Source organism: Bufo bufo, chromosome 2 (assembly GCF_905171765.1).
Source record: "Bufo bufo chromosome 2, aBufBuf1.1, whole genome shotgun sequence".
Lineage (NCBI taxonomy): Eukaryota > Metazoa > Chordata > Amphibia > Anura > Bufonidae > Bufo > Bufo bufo.
The window spans coordinates 586,436,730-586,454,945 of NC_053390.1; the positions used below are offsets into that span (position 1 = coordinate 586,436,730).

General features: G+C 42.3%; 1 protein-coding gene across 2 annotated transcripts in view; it reads right to left on the reverse strand.

The window, feature by feature from the left end:
- The window catches only part of TBCK (TBC1 domain containing kinase), a 444,055-nt gene that overhangs the window by 267,230 nt on the left and 158,609 nt on the right, over positions 1-18,216 (reverse strand). For both annotated transcript variants that reach the window (XM_040418258.1, XM_040418257.1), the window contains exons 19-20: positions 12,876-12,959; positions 11,766-11,851 (exon numbers count right to left, since the gene is read on the reverse strand). In XM_040418258.1, the coding sequence (XP_040274192.1) occupies positions 11,766-11,851; positions 12,876-12,959 (170 nt within the window). The remainder of the gene's footprint in view (positions 1-11,765; positions 11,852-12,875; positions 12,960-18,216) is intronic.

Below are 18,216 nucleotides of genomic sequence, written 5' to 3' on the forward strand. Positions count from 1 at the left end.
ACCCTAATGCACCCCTAGAGTAGAAACTCCCAAAAAATGACCCCATTTTGGAAACTACGGGATAAGCTGGCAGTTTTGTTGGTACTATTTTAGGGTACATATGATTTTTGGTTGCTCTATATTAGACTTTTCGTGAGGCAAGGTAAAAAGAATAAGCTGGTTTTGGCACCGTTTTTATTTTTTGTTTTTTACAATGTTCATCTAACATAGTCACATAGTATATAAGGCCGAAAAAAGACATTTGTCCATCCAATTCGGCCTGTTATCCTGCAAGTTGATCCAGAGGAAGGCAAAAAAAAAACCTGTGAGGTACAAGCCAATTTTCCCCACTCTATTAGCTTCCCGACTCCAATAAGGCAATCAGAATAACTCCCTGGATCAACAACCCCTCTCTATTAGCTATAGCCTGTAATATTATTACACTCCAGAAATTCATCCAATCCCCTCTTTAATTATTTTATTGTACTCACCATCATCACCTCCTCATGCATAGAGTTCCATAGTCTCACTGCTCTTACCGTAAAGAATCCTTTTCTATGTTTGTGTACAAATCTTCTTTCCTCCAGACACAGAGGATGTCCCCTCGTCACAGTCACAGTCTTGGGGATTATTAGATGATGGGAGAGATCTCTGTACTGCCCCCTGATATATTTATACATAGTAATTAGATCTAGCCTCCAATCTATCAAGATCCATCTGTAGCAGTATACTGTCCTATTCAGTGTTAATTGCTTTACACAGTTTAGTGTCATCTGCAAAAAATTTTATTTTACTGTGCAAGCCTTCTACAAGATCATTAATATATTGAAGAGAATAGGGCCCAATACTGACCCCTGAGGTACTCCAATAGTGACAGTGACCCAATCTGAGTGTGTACCATTAATAACCAGCCACTGTTTTTTATCATTGAGCTAGTTACTTAACCACATACAGACATTTTCTCCCAGTCCGAGCATTCTCATTTTATAGACTAACCTTTTATGTGGTACAGTGTCAAATGCTTTGGAGAAGTCCAGATACACGACATCCATTGATTCGCCGCTGTCAAGTCTAGAACTTACCTCCTCATAGAAACTGATTAAATTAGTTTGACATGACCGATCCCTCATGAAGCCATGCTGATATGTTATTTGCTTGTTTTCATTGAGGTGCTTTTTTTTGCTTTGTTTTTGCACCCTTTTTGAATATTGGCACCACATTTGCTATTCGCCAATCCTGTGGAGCACTCCCTGTCAGTATAGAGTCTGTAAATATCAGAAATAAGGGTCTGGCTATGACATTACTTAATTCTCTTAGGAGACGGGGGTGTATGCCATCTGGCCCTGGCGATTTGTCTATTTTAATCTTTTTAAGTCGTACTTCTTCCTGGGTCAGACAGGGCACTTTTAATGGGGAATTTACTTTTACATTCTGCATTTCATCTGACAGTTTATTTTCCTCAGTGAATACAGTAGAGCAAAAAATATTTCACAGGCTTCCATAGAAGGCAAGCTCCGATGCCTATGGAAGGCATTGGGCTGCCTTCTCTGCCACTGCAGCGTGGGGACCCGATGGGGAACCCTCTGCATGCTGCGGTCAGCTTTGATGACTGTATACCAGGGGGTTAACACACCGGCATTGGTGTTTTCACCGATGCTGGCGTATGCAGCAGGGGCCCGGCTGTCAGTGACTGATCAGCCTGCCGTACATGTATGGAGCTGGTCCTTAAGTCACGTCCACAGATCCTTAAGGGGTTAAGCTAAGTTTCTCATATGCCAAAATGTTTCCATTTTTGACAACTTGTGCTACATAAACCACGCCTACCCCAAAAAGAAGTGTCCTTTAATTTATTAAACTCCTTTAAACATTGATTATCCCAAAGAGGGGTGAAAGAAAAAGAACCATGTGTAACGGGGTGCCGAAGGCGCACTCTGTCTCCCATCAGCCGCAGACCTGCTGCTTAGCTTCGGGAGCGAGGATCTGTGTTCAGCCTCGTTCCCAGGGCGGCTTTTGCTAGCTGGGAGGCTCCCTGCTCCTAGGTCTGCCTTGAGCGCCGAGCTGATCACTCGGTGCTCGACTTGTTTGTCTGTCGGTCATGTAACGCTGGCCACGTCACATGACCCTCACTCCCCACTATAAATACAGGCAACCTGCTGGCTACAGGTTGCCTGTGATTTTGGTCCCTTAGGCTGTGTATTATTATTGTTATTTAGCTCACCTTTGGATTTGACCCTTGATCTGCTTCCTGACACCTCTTCTGCCTGCTCCCTGAACCTTGACGCTACATCTCGGATTTTGACCTCGGCTTGCTTTTTGATTTTGTCTTTGCCTCTTATCTTGTACTGATGTGACCTCCTGGACTGACCCTGGCTAGTTGACCCGCCTCGCCCTTCCATTTTTGGTGGTACCTTGCTTGTTCCACCTCTCTGTCCGCTCTAGTGCTACCTCTCATTGGCTGTCCGCTTCCCTGCTGTCTCTATCTCTCTGCTTGCACTTACTCAGGTCAGGGACTGTCGCCCAGTTGCGCCCCGTCACCTAGGGCGGATGGTGCAAGTAGGCAGGGACAGGGGACCGGGTGGCAGCTCAGGGGGAGCACCTCCACTCTATCTTTATACCTGCGACTCTACCCAGTGACAACATATATACCAAACAGATTTCAAAGAGGCACATTTCCTCCGCAAAATATGAGCAGATCGATTTGTACAAATGTATTTATCAGAGTTCTTGTGCAACATAGGTCTGTCCAGCAGTCCGTGCACCTAAGCAGAAATCTCTGACAGGTCAGAGCTGCCATAGATTTCTGGCTTCATTTGAGTCAGAAAACTGGCAAAAATTAACATAAATTTGTTGGGGCGACTAGTCACGCCCCCTCCCTGCCATTGTCATCCCCTTTATTTATTTTTTTAAAGGCGCAGTTAAAAAGGTTACAAACACATAGTTTGCAAGTATCTAACACCACTTTTCAGAAACAAGGGAAATTATAAATCTCCCCTCTATTCATGGCTTACTGTACATCCAGTGGCACAACTAGAAATGACTGAGCCCCACAGCAAATTTATTAACAGTGTCCCCCCAGCAACATATGTGTGATACATTAGCATATTCCTTTGTGGGACGGGTAGTGACCTCTCTTTACTGCTGGGACTGGGGGCGTACTTCCTATTGCTATGTCTGTACAGCAGTTATTTACTGATGACTGAGTTATTGATATTATCTGAGGGGCTCTTGGTTCTATGGAAACACAGGTAGGCGGGAATGTCATGTGACTGCTCCTCAGAAGATACTTGCTGCAGTGCATGCTGGGATTTTAACTTTCACTTTACAGCTGCTCCTCCCACACAGCCGGTCTGAGGAGCTCCTCCAGGGAAGTGTGTCATGGGGAACAGGTTAGAAAAATATATATCCAGTACATTTCACATGATATAAATACTTCATGGTTTTGGGTATTGTCTGGGGCACTTTGGATTTTTGATACTTAGGGTGGCCAACCCCTTTGATACTTAGGGTGGCTCAACCTACAGCAGACTGGCTGTGCCTTGAATTTCCAGAAAAATAACTTTTATTCATATACAAAGTTCCCAGCTGAGCAGGGTTTAAAGTGCCCAAATCCACCTTTTTTCATCCATATTTGCTCCCAATCTTCCAAGCGTTCCTCCCCTCTTCACTGATGTAACAGCGCTTCATTTCAAAACCTCGTGCAAACACCCTCCTATGTGCTTCTGGTGCCTGGCTATACATTCCCTTCAGAGTGCTATTGCCTCAGGGATATGACCTGTGCAAGTGCTTGGCAATTCCCTGTTGTTAAAGGAGGAGCAGACATTGAGGAAAAATGGTGGGGTCGGGCACTCTGAAAAGGAAAACCCGCATAGCTGGGTACTTTGGATCCAGTTTGCATATAGAGAAGAGTTCATTTTTTTGACATTCAAGGTCCAGCCAGGTGACTTACAGGTATGATCGGAATGGTGGTCACATGTACTGATGGCCACTGTAGGTAGTTTTATTAGTGAAAAGTGAGTGACAGACTCACATGGACACAGTCAGGGAGGTCTGGCACTGCTGGACCAGTCCCAATGAGACTATACAGTAAGTTGCAGGCACTTTTTTAGCAAGATTTTTTCTTGCTAAAAAGTACATCTGATAATCAGAAAAATATGATATATACATTTTTATATATTTTCTAGGGAGCATTTAAAGAGAATCCCTCACCAGGAAAATCACTGTTAAACCAGGCAAATTCCTTGTAGAACTAGCTCAGCTGAATATAATGATATCTCTAACTTTGCGATCCGTTGTTTCATCCTAGAGGAAAAAGTTACTTTAATCCATATGCAAACGAGCAGTTAAGTACACCGAGGGTGGGCCCAAGTCACTCTGTGCACTCTTGCTCCTCCTGCTTCCTCTGCCAGCCGCTCCCTACGCAGGAAACCGGCCCAGTCAATTGTAAAGAACTTTTTTGAATGATCAGGGAGCCAAGACAAGAAAAAAAGAAGTGAACGTATTGTAGCAGTAAAGTATAGGAAAATACTGTATGTGCAGAAGTGGGAACATTCAATAGAAAGCCAAGTAAGGGAGCACTTGTCCATAATCTTCAGGTCAAGTATGTTAGGGCAACACTCCGCAATATTATGTCTTCAAGTAGTATCACCATGACAGCTTTTTCTCATCCTCTGAATATGATGTCTCAGATGAAGACCTTTAGTTAGAATCATAAAGCATGTTTTCTATAGGGCTGTTAAACAGATAAGTGCACCCAAGATGCATATGTTTTATCCTAAGATTACCATTGCATTTTTGCTGACTGTCACCATTATGAATGCTAATTACAGTATTCATTTTTATTAATGGCAGCAATTACTCTCTCATCGCAAACAATTAAAGGGGTTCTGCAGTTTTTTTTTTAAAACTGATGATCTATCGGGATAGATCATCAGCATCTGATCAGGAGGGGTCTGAAACCTGGAACCCCCCACCAATCAGCTGTTTAAGAAGGCAGCGGTGCCTCGGACTTCTTGTTGTTACCTCAAGCCCAGTGACGTCACAACTAGTATTACTGGCCTGGGTCGAGGCTAAGCCTCGTTCACTTCAATACTGTTCTTACACCAGATACTTTGCATGCACTCCTCTGTTCTTACACCGGATACTTTGTATGCACTCCTCTGTTCTCACACAAGATACTTTGTATGCACTCCTCTGTTATTACACCACATACTTTGTATGCACTCCTCTGTTCTTACACCGGATACTTTGTATGCACTACTCTGCTCTTACACCACATACTTTGTATGCACTCCTCTGTTCTTACACCGGATACTTTGTATGCACTCCTCTGTTCTTACACCGGATACTTTGTATGCACTCCTCTGTTCTTACACCAGATACTTTGTATGCACTCCTCTGTTCTTACACCAGATACTTTGTATGCACTCCTCTGTTCTTACACCAGATACTTTGCATGCACTCCTCTGTTCTTACACCTGATACTTTGCATGCACTCCTCTGTTCTTACACCAGATACTTTGCATGCACTCCTCTGTTCTTACACCAGATACTTTGCATGCACTCCTCTGTTCTTACACCGGATACTTTGTATGCACTCCTTTGTTCTTACACCGGATACTTTGTATGCACTCCTCTGTTCTTACACCAGATACTTTGTATGCACTCCTCTGTTCTTACACCGGATACTTTGTATGCACTCCTCTGCTCTTACACCAGATACTTTGCATGCACTCCTCTGTTCTTACACCAGATACTTTGTATGCATTGCTCTGTTCTTACACCTGATACTTTGTATGCACTCCTCTGTTCTTACATCAGATACTTTGTATGCACTCCTCTGTTCTAACACCTGATACTTTGTATGCACTCCTCTGTTCTTACACCAGATACTTTGTATGCACTCCTCTGTTCTTACACCAGATACTTTGTATGCACTCCTCTGTTCTTACACCAGATACTTTGTATGCACTCCTCTGTTCTTACACCTGATACTGTGTATGCACTCCTCTGTTCTTACACCTGATACTTTGCATGCACTCCTCTGTTCTTACACCAGATACTTTGTATGCAATCCTCTGTTCTTACACCAGATACTTTGTATGCACTCCTCTGCTCTTACACCAGATACTTTGTATGCACTCCTCTGTTCTTACACCGGATACTTTGTATGCACTCCTCTGTTCTTACACCAGATACTTTGTATGCACTCCTCTGTTCTTACACCAGATACTTTGTTTGCACTCCTCTGTTCTTACACCAGATACTTTGTATGCACTCCTCTGTTCTTACACCACATACTTTGTATGCACTCCGCTGTTCTTACAACACATACTTTGTATGCACTCCTCTGTTCTTACACCGGATACTTTGTATGCACTCCTCTGTTCTTACACCAGATACTTTGTATGCACTCCTCTGTTCTTACACCAGATACTTTGCATGCACTCCTCTGTTCTTACACCGGATACTTTGTATGCACTCCTCTGTTCTTACACCAGATACTTTGTATGCACTCCTCTGTTCTTACACCAGATACTTTGTATGCACTCCTCTGTTCTTACACCAGATACTTTGTATGCACTCCTCTGTTCTTACACCACATACTTTGTATGCACTCCTCTGTTCTTACAACACATACTTTGTATGCACTCCTCTGTTCTTACACCAGATACTTTGTATGCACTCCTCTGTTCTTACACCGGATACTTTGCATGCACTCCTTTGTTCTTACACCGGATACTTTGTATGCACTCCTCTGTTCTTACACCAGATACTTTGTATGCACTCCTCTGTTCTTACACCAGATACTTTGTATGCACTCCTCTGTTCTTACACCAGATACTTTGTATGCACTCCTCTGTTCTTACACCAGATACTTTGTATGCACTCCTCTGTTCTTACACCAGATACTTTGTATGCACTCCTCTGTTCTTACACCGGATACTTTGTATGCACTCCTCTGTTCTTACACCAGATACTTTGTATGCACTCCTCTGTTCTTACACCGGATACTTTGTATGCACTCCTCTGTTCTTACACCAGATACTTTGTATGCACTCCTCTGTTCTTACACCGGATACTTTGTATGCACTCCTCTGTTCTTACACCAGATACTTTGTATGCACTCCTCTGTTCTAACACCTGATACTTTGTATGCACTCCTCTGTTCTTACACCAGATACTTTGTATGCACTCCTCTGTTCTTACACCAGATACTTTGTATGCACTCCTCTGTTCTTACACCGGATACTTTGTATGCACTCCTCTGTTCTTACACCAGATACTTTGTATGCACTCCTCTGTTCTTACACCGGATACTTTGTATGCACTCCTCTGTTCTAACACCTGATACTTTGTATGCACTCCTCTGTTCTTACACCAGATACTTTGTATGCACTCCTCTGTTCTTACACCAGATACTTTGTATGCACTCCTCTGTTCTTACACCGGATACTTTGCATGCACTCCTCTGTTCTTACACCGGATACTTTGTATGCACTCCTCTGTTCTTACACCGGATACTTTGTATGCACTCCTCTGTTCTTACACCAGATACTTTGTATGCACTCCTCTGTTCTTACACCGGATACTTTGTATGCACTCCTCTGTTCTTACACCGGATACTTTGTATGCCCTCCTCTGTTCTAACACCTGATACTTTGTATGCACTCCTCTGTTATTACACCACATACTGTTATTACACCAGATACTTTTCATGCACTACTCTGTTCTTACATGTGACTGTGTCTTTTCGATCCTGTTTGTAAGTTTCCTGTGAAGTGTGTGTAGACATATACTGTGCTCCTGTGCAGTAATCTTGCTGTAAGTTCACAGTGAAATAGCATGTATCGGACTACTGTCAGTGGGAGCTGCCTCGGCCCGGCAGCATGCTCCAAGAAGAAAGTAAAACTAAAATCACTGGCCTCAGCAGTCAAGTACAATATACTCCTGAGGCCAGTGATTGGATGCTTAGTGATGTGGTATGTGCAGGATATCACCGCTGCAGCCAGGAACCTGTTGTCATCTCTGCAGGGCCACTGCGAGTGCTGTAGGCAACCAGTGAAGAATACTGGAAAGCATAACTTGCTATTTTAGCACTTTTACTGTTTTACAGATAAGTAGCCCTTCTCTCTATTCAGAACATATGCACACTTGGTTGAGGGGTGGAGGGTTTCAGGAGGAATAGCTTTTGGGTGAACAAGTGCCCAGCTAATAGCTATATGTATGGTCAGCTTTAGACCCTATGTGAACAATGAGCACCATCATTCACAGCACATGTCCACCAATAGTCCTTGCTTTTATAGCACAATTTCCAGTAACAAGATAATTGAACTGAACACTATACAATGCTACCAGGGTAATAATTAATAAATCGGCCAAGCCAAGTCATTCCAGGAAAAAATAAAAATCAACAATATTTCTCAATGATTAGGTTCTAGAAAATAACCATGACCTCTGATTACATCAGAACCACTGATTGCATTCAGCACCACTTCAATGCCTGGAATTAGCTGTTTAGTATCTAAAAAATAAAGATTAAGAAAATTATGGCCTTGACAAAATTACAGCCATTTCACAGCAATCAGCGGAGGCAGAGTGCAATGTACAGCTCAACACACCAAGTTCTTTCTCAACATGGTTTAAGTGGGCTCATTCCATTTTACACATAAAGTTTACTCTCAAAATACTAACAATGCATGGGGATCATATTATTTGTGAGATAGACAGATACACAAAGATGGATATCACTCCCTGAAAGCATCCCCATAAGTGGGGATATCAAGAGAGAAATAGCATGATATGGGGATGATGTCCAGGCCTCAATGGTGCACCACTGCCTTGAGGTTGCAGGGATAAAGGATCTGTCATGGTTATGTAACCATTCTAAATATGAAACTGCTACCAGCAGTGCAGAAGTGGTGATGGCATATTCCAACAAGACCTGGCACCATTCTGAAGATGCAACTGCTACCAGCACAGCAGAAGTGGTGATGGCCTATTCCAACAAGACCTGGCATTATTCTGAAGATGAAACTGCTACCAGCACAGCAAAAGTGGTGATGGCCTATTCCAACAAGACCTGGCATTATTCTGAAGATGAAACTGCTACCAACACTGCAGAAGTGGTGATGGCATATTCCAACAAGACCTGGCACCATTCTGAAGATGAAACTGCTACCAACACAGCAGAAGTGGTGATGGCCTAGTCCAACAAGACCTGGCATTATTCTAAAGATGAAACTGCTACCTGCACTACGGAAGTGGTGATGGCCTATTCCAACAAGACCTGGCATTATTCTGAAGATGAAACTGCTACCAGCACAGCAGAAGTGGTGATAGCCTAGTCCAACAAGACCTGGTATTATTCTGAAGATGAAACTGCTACCTGCACTACGGAAGTGGTGATGGCCTATTCCAACAAGACCTGGCATTATTCTGAAGATTAAACTGCTACCAGCACAGCAGAAGTGGTGATGGCCTAGTCCAACAAGACCTGGTATTATTCTGAAGATGAAACTGCTACCTGCACTACGGAAGTGGTGATGGCCTATTCCAACAAGACCTGGCATTATTCTGAAGATGAAACTGCTTCCAGCACAGCAGAAGTGGTGATGGCCTATTCCAACAAGACCTGGCATTATTCTGAAGATGAAACTGCTACCTGCACTACGGAAGTGGTGATGGTATATTCCAACAAGACCTGGCACGATTCTGAAGATGAAACTGCTACCAGCACAGCAGAAGTGGTGATGGCACCAACAAGGCCAAAAAGACCTGACATTATTCTGAAGATGAAACTGCTACCAGCACAGCAGAAGTGGTGATGGCCTATTCCAACAAGACCTGGCATTATTCTCAAGATGAAACTGCTACCAGCACTGCAGAAGTGGTGATTGCCTATTCCAACAAGACCTGGCATTATTCTGAAGATGAAACTGCTACCAACACTGCAGAAGTGGTGATGGCATATTCCAACAAGACCTGGCACCATTCTGAAGATGAAACTGCTACCAACACAGCAGAAGTGGTGATGGCCTAGTCCAACAAGACCTGGCATTATTCTAAAGATGAAACTGCTACCTGCACTACGGAAGTGGTGATGGCCTATTCCAACAAGACCTGGCATTATTCTGAAGATGAAACTGCTACCAGCACAGCAGAAGTGGTGATAGCCTATTCCAACAAGACCTGGCATTATTCTGAAGATGAAACTGCTACCTGCACTAAAGAGGTGGTGATGGTATATTCCAACAAGACCTGGCACGATTCTGAAGATGAAACTGCTACCAGCACTGCAGAAGTGGTGATGGCCTATTCAAACAAGATCTGTCACCATTCTTAAGATGAAACTGCTACCAGCACTGCAGAAGTGGTGATGGCCTATTCCAACAAAGGGGGCAAGGGGCAATAACTTGGACCCCGAAACGCGTCTGGTGCTACACCCCCCATCTGTACATTGAAGGAACAAAGTACCCCAAACCGACCGACTTACAGACTACACTTAGAAGCCTCCTTTGACGGAATATCTCTGCTACAAACATCACTGCAGTTTTTCCACCAACAGATTGAGATCTGGTGGACTTGGCAGTTAAATTCAACAGAAACACAGAGTCGTCTAGGTAAACCTCTTGATATATTGTGTCACAGACACTTCTGAGGAGAGGAGAGGACCCAAAGTTTAAAGTCTGGAGAACCTTCGGTTGATATAAGGTAAATCTTACTTGCAAGTAATTTTATAGCGGGACGCCGCTATCTACTTCATGTTCAGCGGGACGCTGCTGTAATGAGAAGGGGGACATAATAATATTTGATTGGACTGCACCAATACCCATATTATTATACCAAATTTGGACTGAACAATTGAATTTGAGATTTTATTTTATGATTGTCGATATTTGCACTATATTGTTCTGAGCCCTTGTGTAAATCGATTATTTTTATTCAATATTATCAAATATTTTATTCAATGATATCAAATATTTTATTGATTCATCCATTGATTATTACAATTGACTGGTTTGAGCAACATTATTCACAATAGTAATAAAGATATTAAATTGTACCACATGGTCAGGATTTCTTGAGTGCCCTGTTACACTGTTTAATATTTACCTATTGCATTGAGTGAGTGGTCTCAATACACAGGTGCACCGATTTGGGGTCCATTTATTCGAGTGCGACATCGTATTTAATTTTTGATCTATTCCAACAAGACCTGGCACCAACTATAATTTCAGGTACACTAACCAATTTTTGGCAAAATACAAGCTTGCATTATTGGAGAGGACTAGAAATGTGGATTTGCATCTCACGGAAAACCTGTAGGCTTTTATGAAGTCACATATAGGAAACATGGTTTGTGCAACAAAAAGCAATGAGGATTGCAGTGTAATCAAAGTGTGGTTTTAGGGATCAATTCACATGACATGCTGTATTCTTTGTTTTATAAGATGCACTTCCCCCCATTGCTGGCTGAGAACACAGCTGGCTGAAGAGGGTAGAGCTGATTTAACCTTTAATATCTCAGGCCACAACCGAGCCAGAGCCATGATCTTGTTTTAAAGCAGCTCCTACTGGAAACAGTTTCTAACGACTGTATCTCCGATTTTAGAGAATGTTTAGTAATGATAAGCATTGGCTAAAAGGGTGCCCCACCTTTCTATTTGCCAAATGTATTTTTATGTTTTTTTAAATAAGCATTAATAATGTGCAACAGTGCAAGTGGATAGATACATGCACATTGTTTTTACAGCACAGTGCATTTGGAAAGAGTGTTTAGTACTTACATCTGGAATGAAACCAATTTCATTAAGGTGGTTACTCAGTTCTGGGTCATGAAATGCAATCATCTGGGAAAAAACAGTCAGGTACTCTGAAATAAAAGTAACATCAGACAGGTATGATGAGAGGGATCAGTCACTGTTCACCGTGACACAGTTAAAGTGATTTTCCGAGATAATTTTTATTGATGAACTTTACTCTGGAAGGTCATTAGTATGTGATCGGTGGGGATCAGACGCCGATCAGCTGTTTGAGAAGGCAGCAGTGCTCGCAGTGGTGCCGCGGCCTTCTCTCTCAGAGGATAGGTCATCAGTAAAAAAAAATCTCAGAAAACCCTAAGTAACTAAAGCATACATTTACCATTTACACATTGCATGCCATTCTACATTTTTGCTGCTTTACAGAAATGTATGCTTGCAGCAACCTATTGATGGGTTTTATGAAACTAGTCCCATGGGATGGCTTTCACGTACTAGAATATGATGTTTGATTTTTATTTTTTTACATTCATCGTGGGATAACCCCATTAAGAAAGAGTTATCTTCATGAGACAAACATGTTAAATTTTAAATAGTAATGGTGGAGAGAAGTTTTGGCCAAAATGGGTCAAGAACCCACATGATGCACATGACAATAACCACAAGAAATCAAAGACTGGTGCGAGTTGTAGGGGGCCCACTGATCAGCATAGATAGCATAGTCGACCAATATGCCCTTCCATATCTATCATTAGTTTTATTTTATTTTTTAGCGTTTTCTCCCCGGTATCCTCTGTTATAGAGCACTAACTGATTAGAGGATGTGCTCCTCCATTTACCTAGCATTAAATACCTCAAAATATTGAATGCAATGATATTTATTTTCTCTATGGCACCAGTAAGATTCAAGATATGCTGCTGTGCACACATACCATCCATATAACAATATATAGCAGCTGTCAAGTAATATACAGACATATCTTGTCCGTCTTGCAGTGCCTGGTTCTATGCAGGTGCTGAACTATAGCTCAATGCAGCTATTACATGCTTATGGTGCCTGGTAAGGACAGTATTTAGCCAATCACAGGACTAACAATACATTTTCTAGAGGAAAATATATTGTACACTAGCACTTACCTTGAATGACATGAGAATTATCCTTCAAAAAGAAATTGTATAGGTACTTTGGTATGAAGGCAGACATACATGCATATGCCAGTGCTAGAAGAAAATAAGCTGAAATTAATATTTTATTTGCCATAATGTGGTGTACACCTCAAAGTTTTTACAGCATAAACAGCAAGAACTTATGACATGTTCTTCTCACTTTACTTTCTTCTTGCCATATAGGTCACCATAACAAAGAATGTTTCTAAACAAGGACATGTAGAATGGGTTAAAACTGTAGCATTGCTAGAAACCTAAACAGTGACTGGAAGCAGGGCAGACACAGATCTCATAGAGCCCCATAGCAAAACTCCCCCCATCCAAGTGAAATTTCTGATCAATTTATTTATTTATTTATTTAAGTGAAGGAAGTTTTTAATAAAAAAAAAAGTTGTGCTCTGCCTCACCAACTTTACCCAACTTCTATGCTAGAGAAAAATGGAACAGGTTCTTCATAAATATGGTACTTGCTCTGATCACTCGCTCTGATCGCAAAACTTTTACAACAGACAACTGGCATAAATACATTGATAAATCGTCCTCCCTCCCCCACCATAGAGCTGTAAATCTCCTGCTTCTCCTCCTGCTTCTCCTCACAACATGAAGAAACTGGCTACCTGCAGCCATCACTAGGGGGAGCACATCATAGAAATGGATATACAAGCCTCTGTTTACACTGGCGTTAAAAATTCCATTCATACAGGACCAATGACACATATAGTGGAATTGTTACATTTAGACCCAACTGACTTATAAGTCCATCAGGTTTCTGATCTTTATTCTCTTATTTTTCGACATCAGACTACACTATTGTGGACATTAGATAGTGACTATTGCTCTCATCTTCCGTTCTGGGCTGTGGTCACATGACCAAGTCCATGCAGCTCTTTCTTATTCCCTGTGATGTTATGTCCATGGGTGTGTCAAAGCAGCAACAGAGGCAGTGACAGAGGAATGTCTGTGTAACTAGCTGGGTGGGAGGGGCTATCAGCTATCTGGGTGTTGTTAGGGGAGGAGCTGTGGCAGAGAAAGGAGAAGTGCATCATGGGTTTGGTTGGATCTAGCAACAGAAAGTTCTACATACAGGCTGGAAATAAACCAGAATGATTTGTTCAAATGGTGAAAACGGGTCAGGAGAGTTCAAATTGGAAAATAAAAATTATACATAAGATGTCTATGAGCAACTATAAGCAACTGCATGGGAATATCTGCCAAAAACCATAGCAATTCCAGAAGACCCCTCTAAAAGATTTCATTAATGTAGTTTAACATACAGGACATTCCTAAAAACTGCTGAAAAGCTTGTCGTAAGGCACAAATGCAAACTTAAGCACACAATAAGTTAAGTTAAAAATAGGATCAATCACCAAAGTATCATTCTAGTAAAACATCTGAATTCAACCATCAAATGTCACTTAGAATTACCTACAATGTGTTTTTATAAGTAAAATTGGGGATTTAAAGCATCATTCATCTTATCTATTGTGCTGAAGATGCTGCTTGGGTGGTCCAGTAATAGATGAGGGAGTGGGCAGAAAGGAGATAATGGACGGGTAATGGTGTTCTAACCACAAGGCCCCCCTCCCATTACCCAATACAATGTTATGGTGACACCTCTAGTTATCTCATTCATAAAAGAGCAGCTAAATCATTCATACATAGCCACTCAAATAGTCAAGTAGGAAACTGAGATAATGATGTTCTCATAGAAGGTGTAAAAAAAGCTAATGCATCAGTTGTTGTCTTAATGTATATCCCCATTTATGTAAGAAAAAGGGTTTTTCCAAACTCTGTCCTGAAAACTACTTTAACATCTTCATGACCAGACATTATATTGATTTTGGATGCATGATAGCTTTTGGTACAGTTTGGATTACAGGGGAGTATGGCCCTTTGTGGAGACATGTGGGTCTGCTGAGAGGGCAGGAGCTATTGCTTTCACTATACACAGTGCATGGAGTAGAGAGAGTTACAGAAGAAAGAAGTGGAAAAATGTTTTTGTCTTTTCTCAATTGAAAAAACAGCAGCTTTAAATCTGCAGAAGATATTAATAGTGGCAGGAGTTTAACCCCTTAAAGCGGTTCTCCAGGAATTAAGACAATTAATATACTTAAATATTACTTTATTATAAATATATTCCCAAATACCTTTCATTTGTTATAATGGCTCGTTTTGTCTAGGGAGCAATTATTAGGAGAAATAAAACGGCCACCGTCCTTTAGTACACACAAAACCTGTCCTAATCGCACAACAAGACAAGGTACCTCAGAACAATGAGGTAAAGAGCTGCCTCATCCTTCTCTCTGCTGTACTTGTCAGGGATTATAATAATGAATAGAGCTGATAAGATCTTCAGCTGAATCTTTGTAGGAACGGCGTTCATGAGGAGACATGAAGTACAGAGAGGACGGACAGGACAGACTGTGGTAATGGAGACTGCATACAAGTGCTGCTGCTCATTATCCACACCTTCGCCTTCCACTCTGTACTTTATGTCTCCTCATGAACTCCATTCCTACAGAGATTCAGCTGAAGATCATATAAACTGTATTAGCAGAGCAGAGAGGAGGCTGAGGCAGCTCTTAAGCTCAGTGTTGTGAAGTAACTTGTCCTTCTGTGTTAGAGGCAGACCATGCAGTTACTATGGGGCCCGTGAGTTTGAGGGGCCCAGTCAGGCTGAATGCCCCTGAAGCTTTCTGACCTGACTACACGTCTCCCTTCTTCCTTGCCCCTGCAGCCGCCAGCCAAATCATTTCATCTGAGAGCACTGTGACAAAGAAAGAGCCTGGCATGTTCAGCATCACCTCTGACCTGGAGAACCCTGGCTTCGAAGGTAGTTTCTAAACTCCATGAGCTGTCAGCATCCCACAGCTGACACAAACACAGGAGGCAGCATATCCTATGTCACGTTTATATAGTCGCTCACACACTGTGCTGCAGTGTGCAAGAGGGGAGGGGGGGACACAGCTACCAGTCACAAGAGCGTCGACTGCTGGATGAGTGTGTGATGTAGGAGTAGTAGTGGAGAACAGGAGCACAGTTCACTGCTTACTCACCACACAGCAGCCCCCCATAGACTCAACCCATCATTGACCTATTACAAACAGCCTATTTCTAATAGGGCAATGAGGGGCAGGTACTGAATCCCCTTTAGAATATATATATATATATATATATATATATATATATATATATAGTGACACAGTGAGAGGTTTAGTCTGGGAAAACAGGTATTTTCCTCCCAGCATGTGCTGCTGGGCTGATTTACAGCCAGGTGCGGTCAAATACCGGACCAGATTTTAAATGCCGGTCCGGGTTTTGGCAGCACCTGGCTGTCCCTAAATAGGCAGCTGGGCTCAAAAGCCATGTTCTCTGTGTTGGGATCTGTTTGGTGTGAAAACAGGTTGGTGCTGCTATCAGCAAGGACTCTTTGAGGCAGAATTGCTGCATGATGTGAATTACCACCAACACCACAAGGTGACTTTTTGTTTGAATATGACTGCTTGTTTTGTCAACTGTTTGATCCAAAGAACTTGTTGTTGCCTTTATACTGCGTCCGCTAATCCTGTCTATCAGAACGAGACCCCACTTGATATACTTATTTTAAACCCTCTTCCTGCCCTGTTATGCAGATGTGTAGCACAGTGGTGGTGCAGTCTCATGAGTTGAGCCTGTGCCATCAGCTATTGGTGTCAGCTATAACATACAGCTAGTACATTGCTGAAGGTGACAGGACTAGAGCTAGCTCCATTCCAACATCTTAACCCTTTAGATGCTGCGTGTGAACATTACAAACACAATGCAAATAAAATGAACCTATGCCGTTATTATTAGGTTCGTACAAAAATAGTACTTTTTTATTAGAGAGGGCGCCCAATTCTGAGTTTGGCTATGGAACCCCATGAGTTCTATTTACGTCCCTGGTTAGGGCACCATAAAACTGGTGACAGATTCCCTTGTGGAAAGGGGCACCATGCGCGTAGTCAGTGCAGTGAGGGCAAGTGATTAAAGCCAGGCAAATACTGCACGCCTTTACACCATGTGCTGGTTAACAGGCCAAATTCCACATTTATACCACACTGTGCAATCATGCCAGTTTGTGTGCAAAAAGGAATTAAAAGGGGTTGTGCCAAGTTTTCAAGTTATCCCCTACCCACAGGATTGTGAGGGCCTCACTACTGAGACCCCCACCGAGTCTGAGAATAAGGGTCCATTCACACGTCCGTAGTGTATTGAGGATCCGCAATACACTAGGCCGGCACCCCTATAGAAATGCCTATTCTTGTCCGCTATTGGGGACAAGAATAGGACATGTTATATTTTTTTCGGGAGCCGCAGACCAGAAATACAGAGCCGCGGACTGGAAATGGGGATGCGGACAGCACAATGTGTGCTGTCCGCATCCTTTCTGTCCCCATTGAGAATGAATGGCTCCGCACCCGTTCCGCAGAATTGCGGAACAGATGCGGACCCATTCTACAGATGTGTGAATGGACCCTTAGGGTCCTGTTCCCCCACCCTGATGGATGTTCTCTGCTGTTTCATTCATTCTCTATAGACAAGACCAATAAGAATGCAGATAACCTCCCCCACTACTCCAGAGCAGTGTGTATCCTCTTACATACAGCTACTTAGAGACAGACAAGACCAATCAGAATGCAGATAACCTCCCCCACTACCCCAGAGCAGTGTGTATCCTCTCACATACAGCTAACCACAGACAGACAAGACCAATCAGAATGCAGATAACCTCCCCCACTACCCCAGAGCAGTGTGCAGCCTCTCACATATAGCTAACCAGAGACAGACAAGACCAATCAGAATGCAGATAACTTCCCCCACTACCCAAGAGCAATGTGTATCCTCTCACATACAGCTAACCAGAGACAAGTCCTGCATTACATGAACTCAATAAGAATTTGTTTTAGCCTCTTAATAGTCACATTAAAAAAGTTTTTTAGGAACCATTTTGGTGTATATATATAATGTATTAAATAACTTTTATTATTTTATTTTTAGGGGAAAAGATAAAAAACAGCAATTATTTCGTGGAATTTTTTACGGCGTTCGCTGTGTGGTAAAAATAACGTAATTTTATTATGTGGGTCACTATACTGATGATAAAGTCACATTTCTTAATATTTTGTTTACTTTCTCTCCTCCTGTCAGCTCTGCAGCTGCTCCCTCATTCTCCTCCACACTGACAAGGAGGGGGGGGGGGGGGCTGCCTCAGCTTCTCATATGTCTGGTTTGGTACCAGCTAGAGATATGGGCTTTGTATTTGAAAGCTGACATTCCAAGCTTTCATACA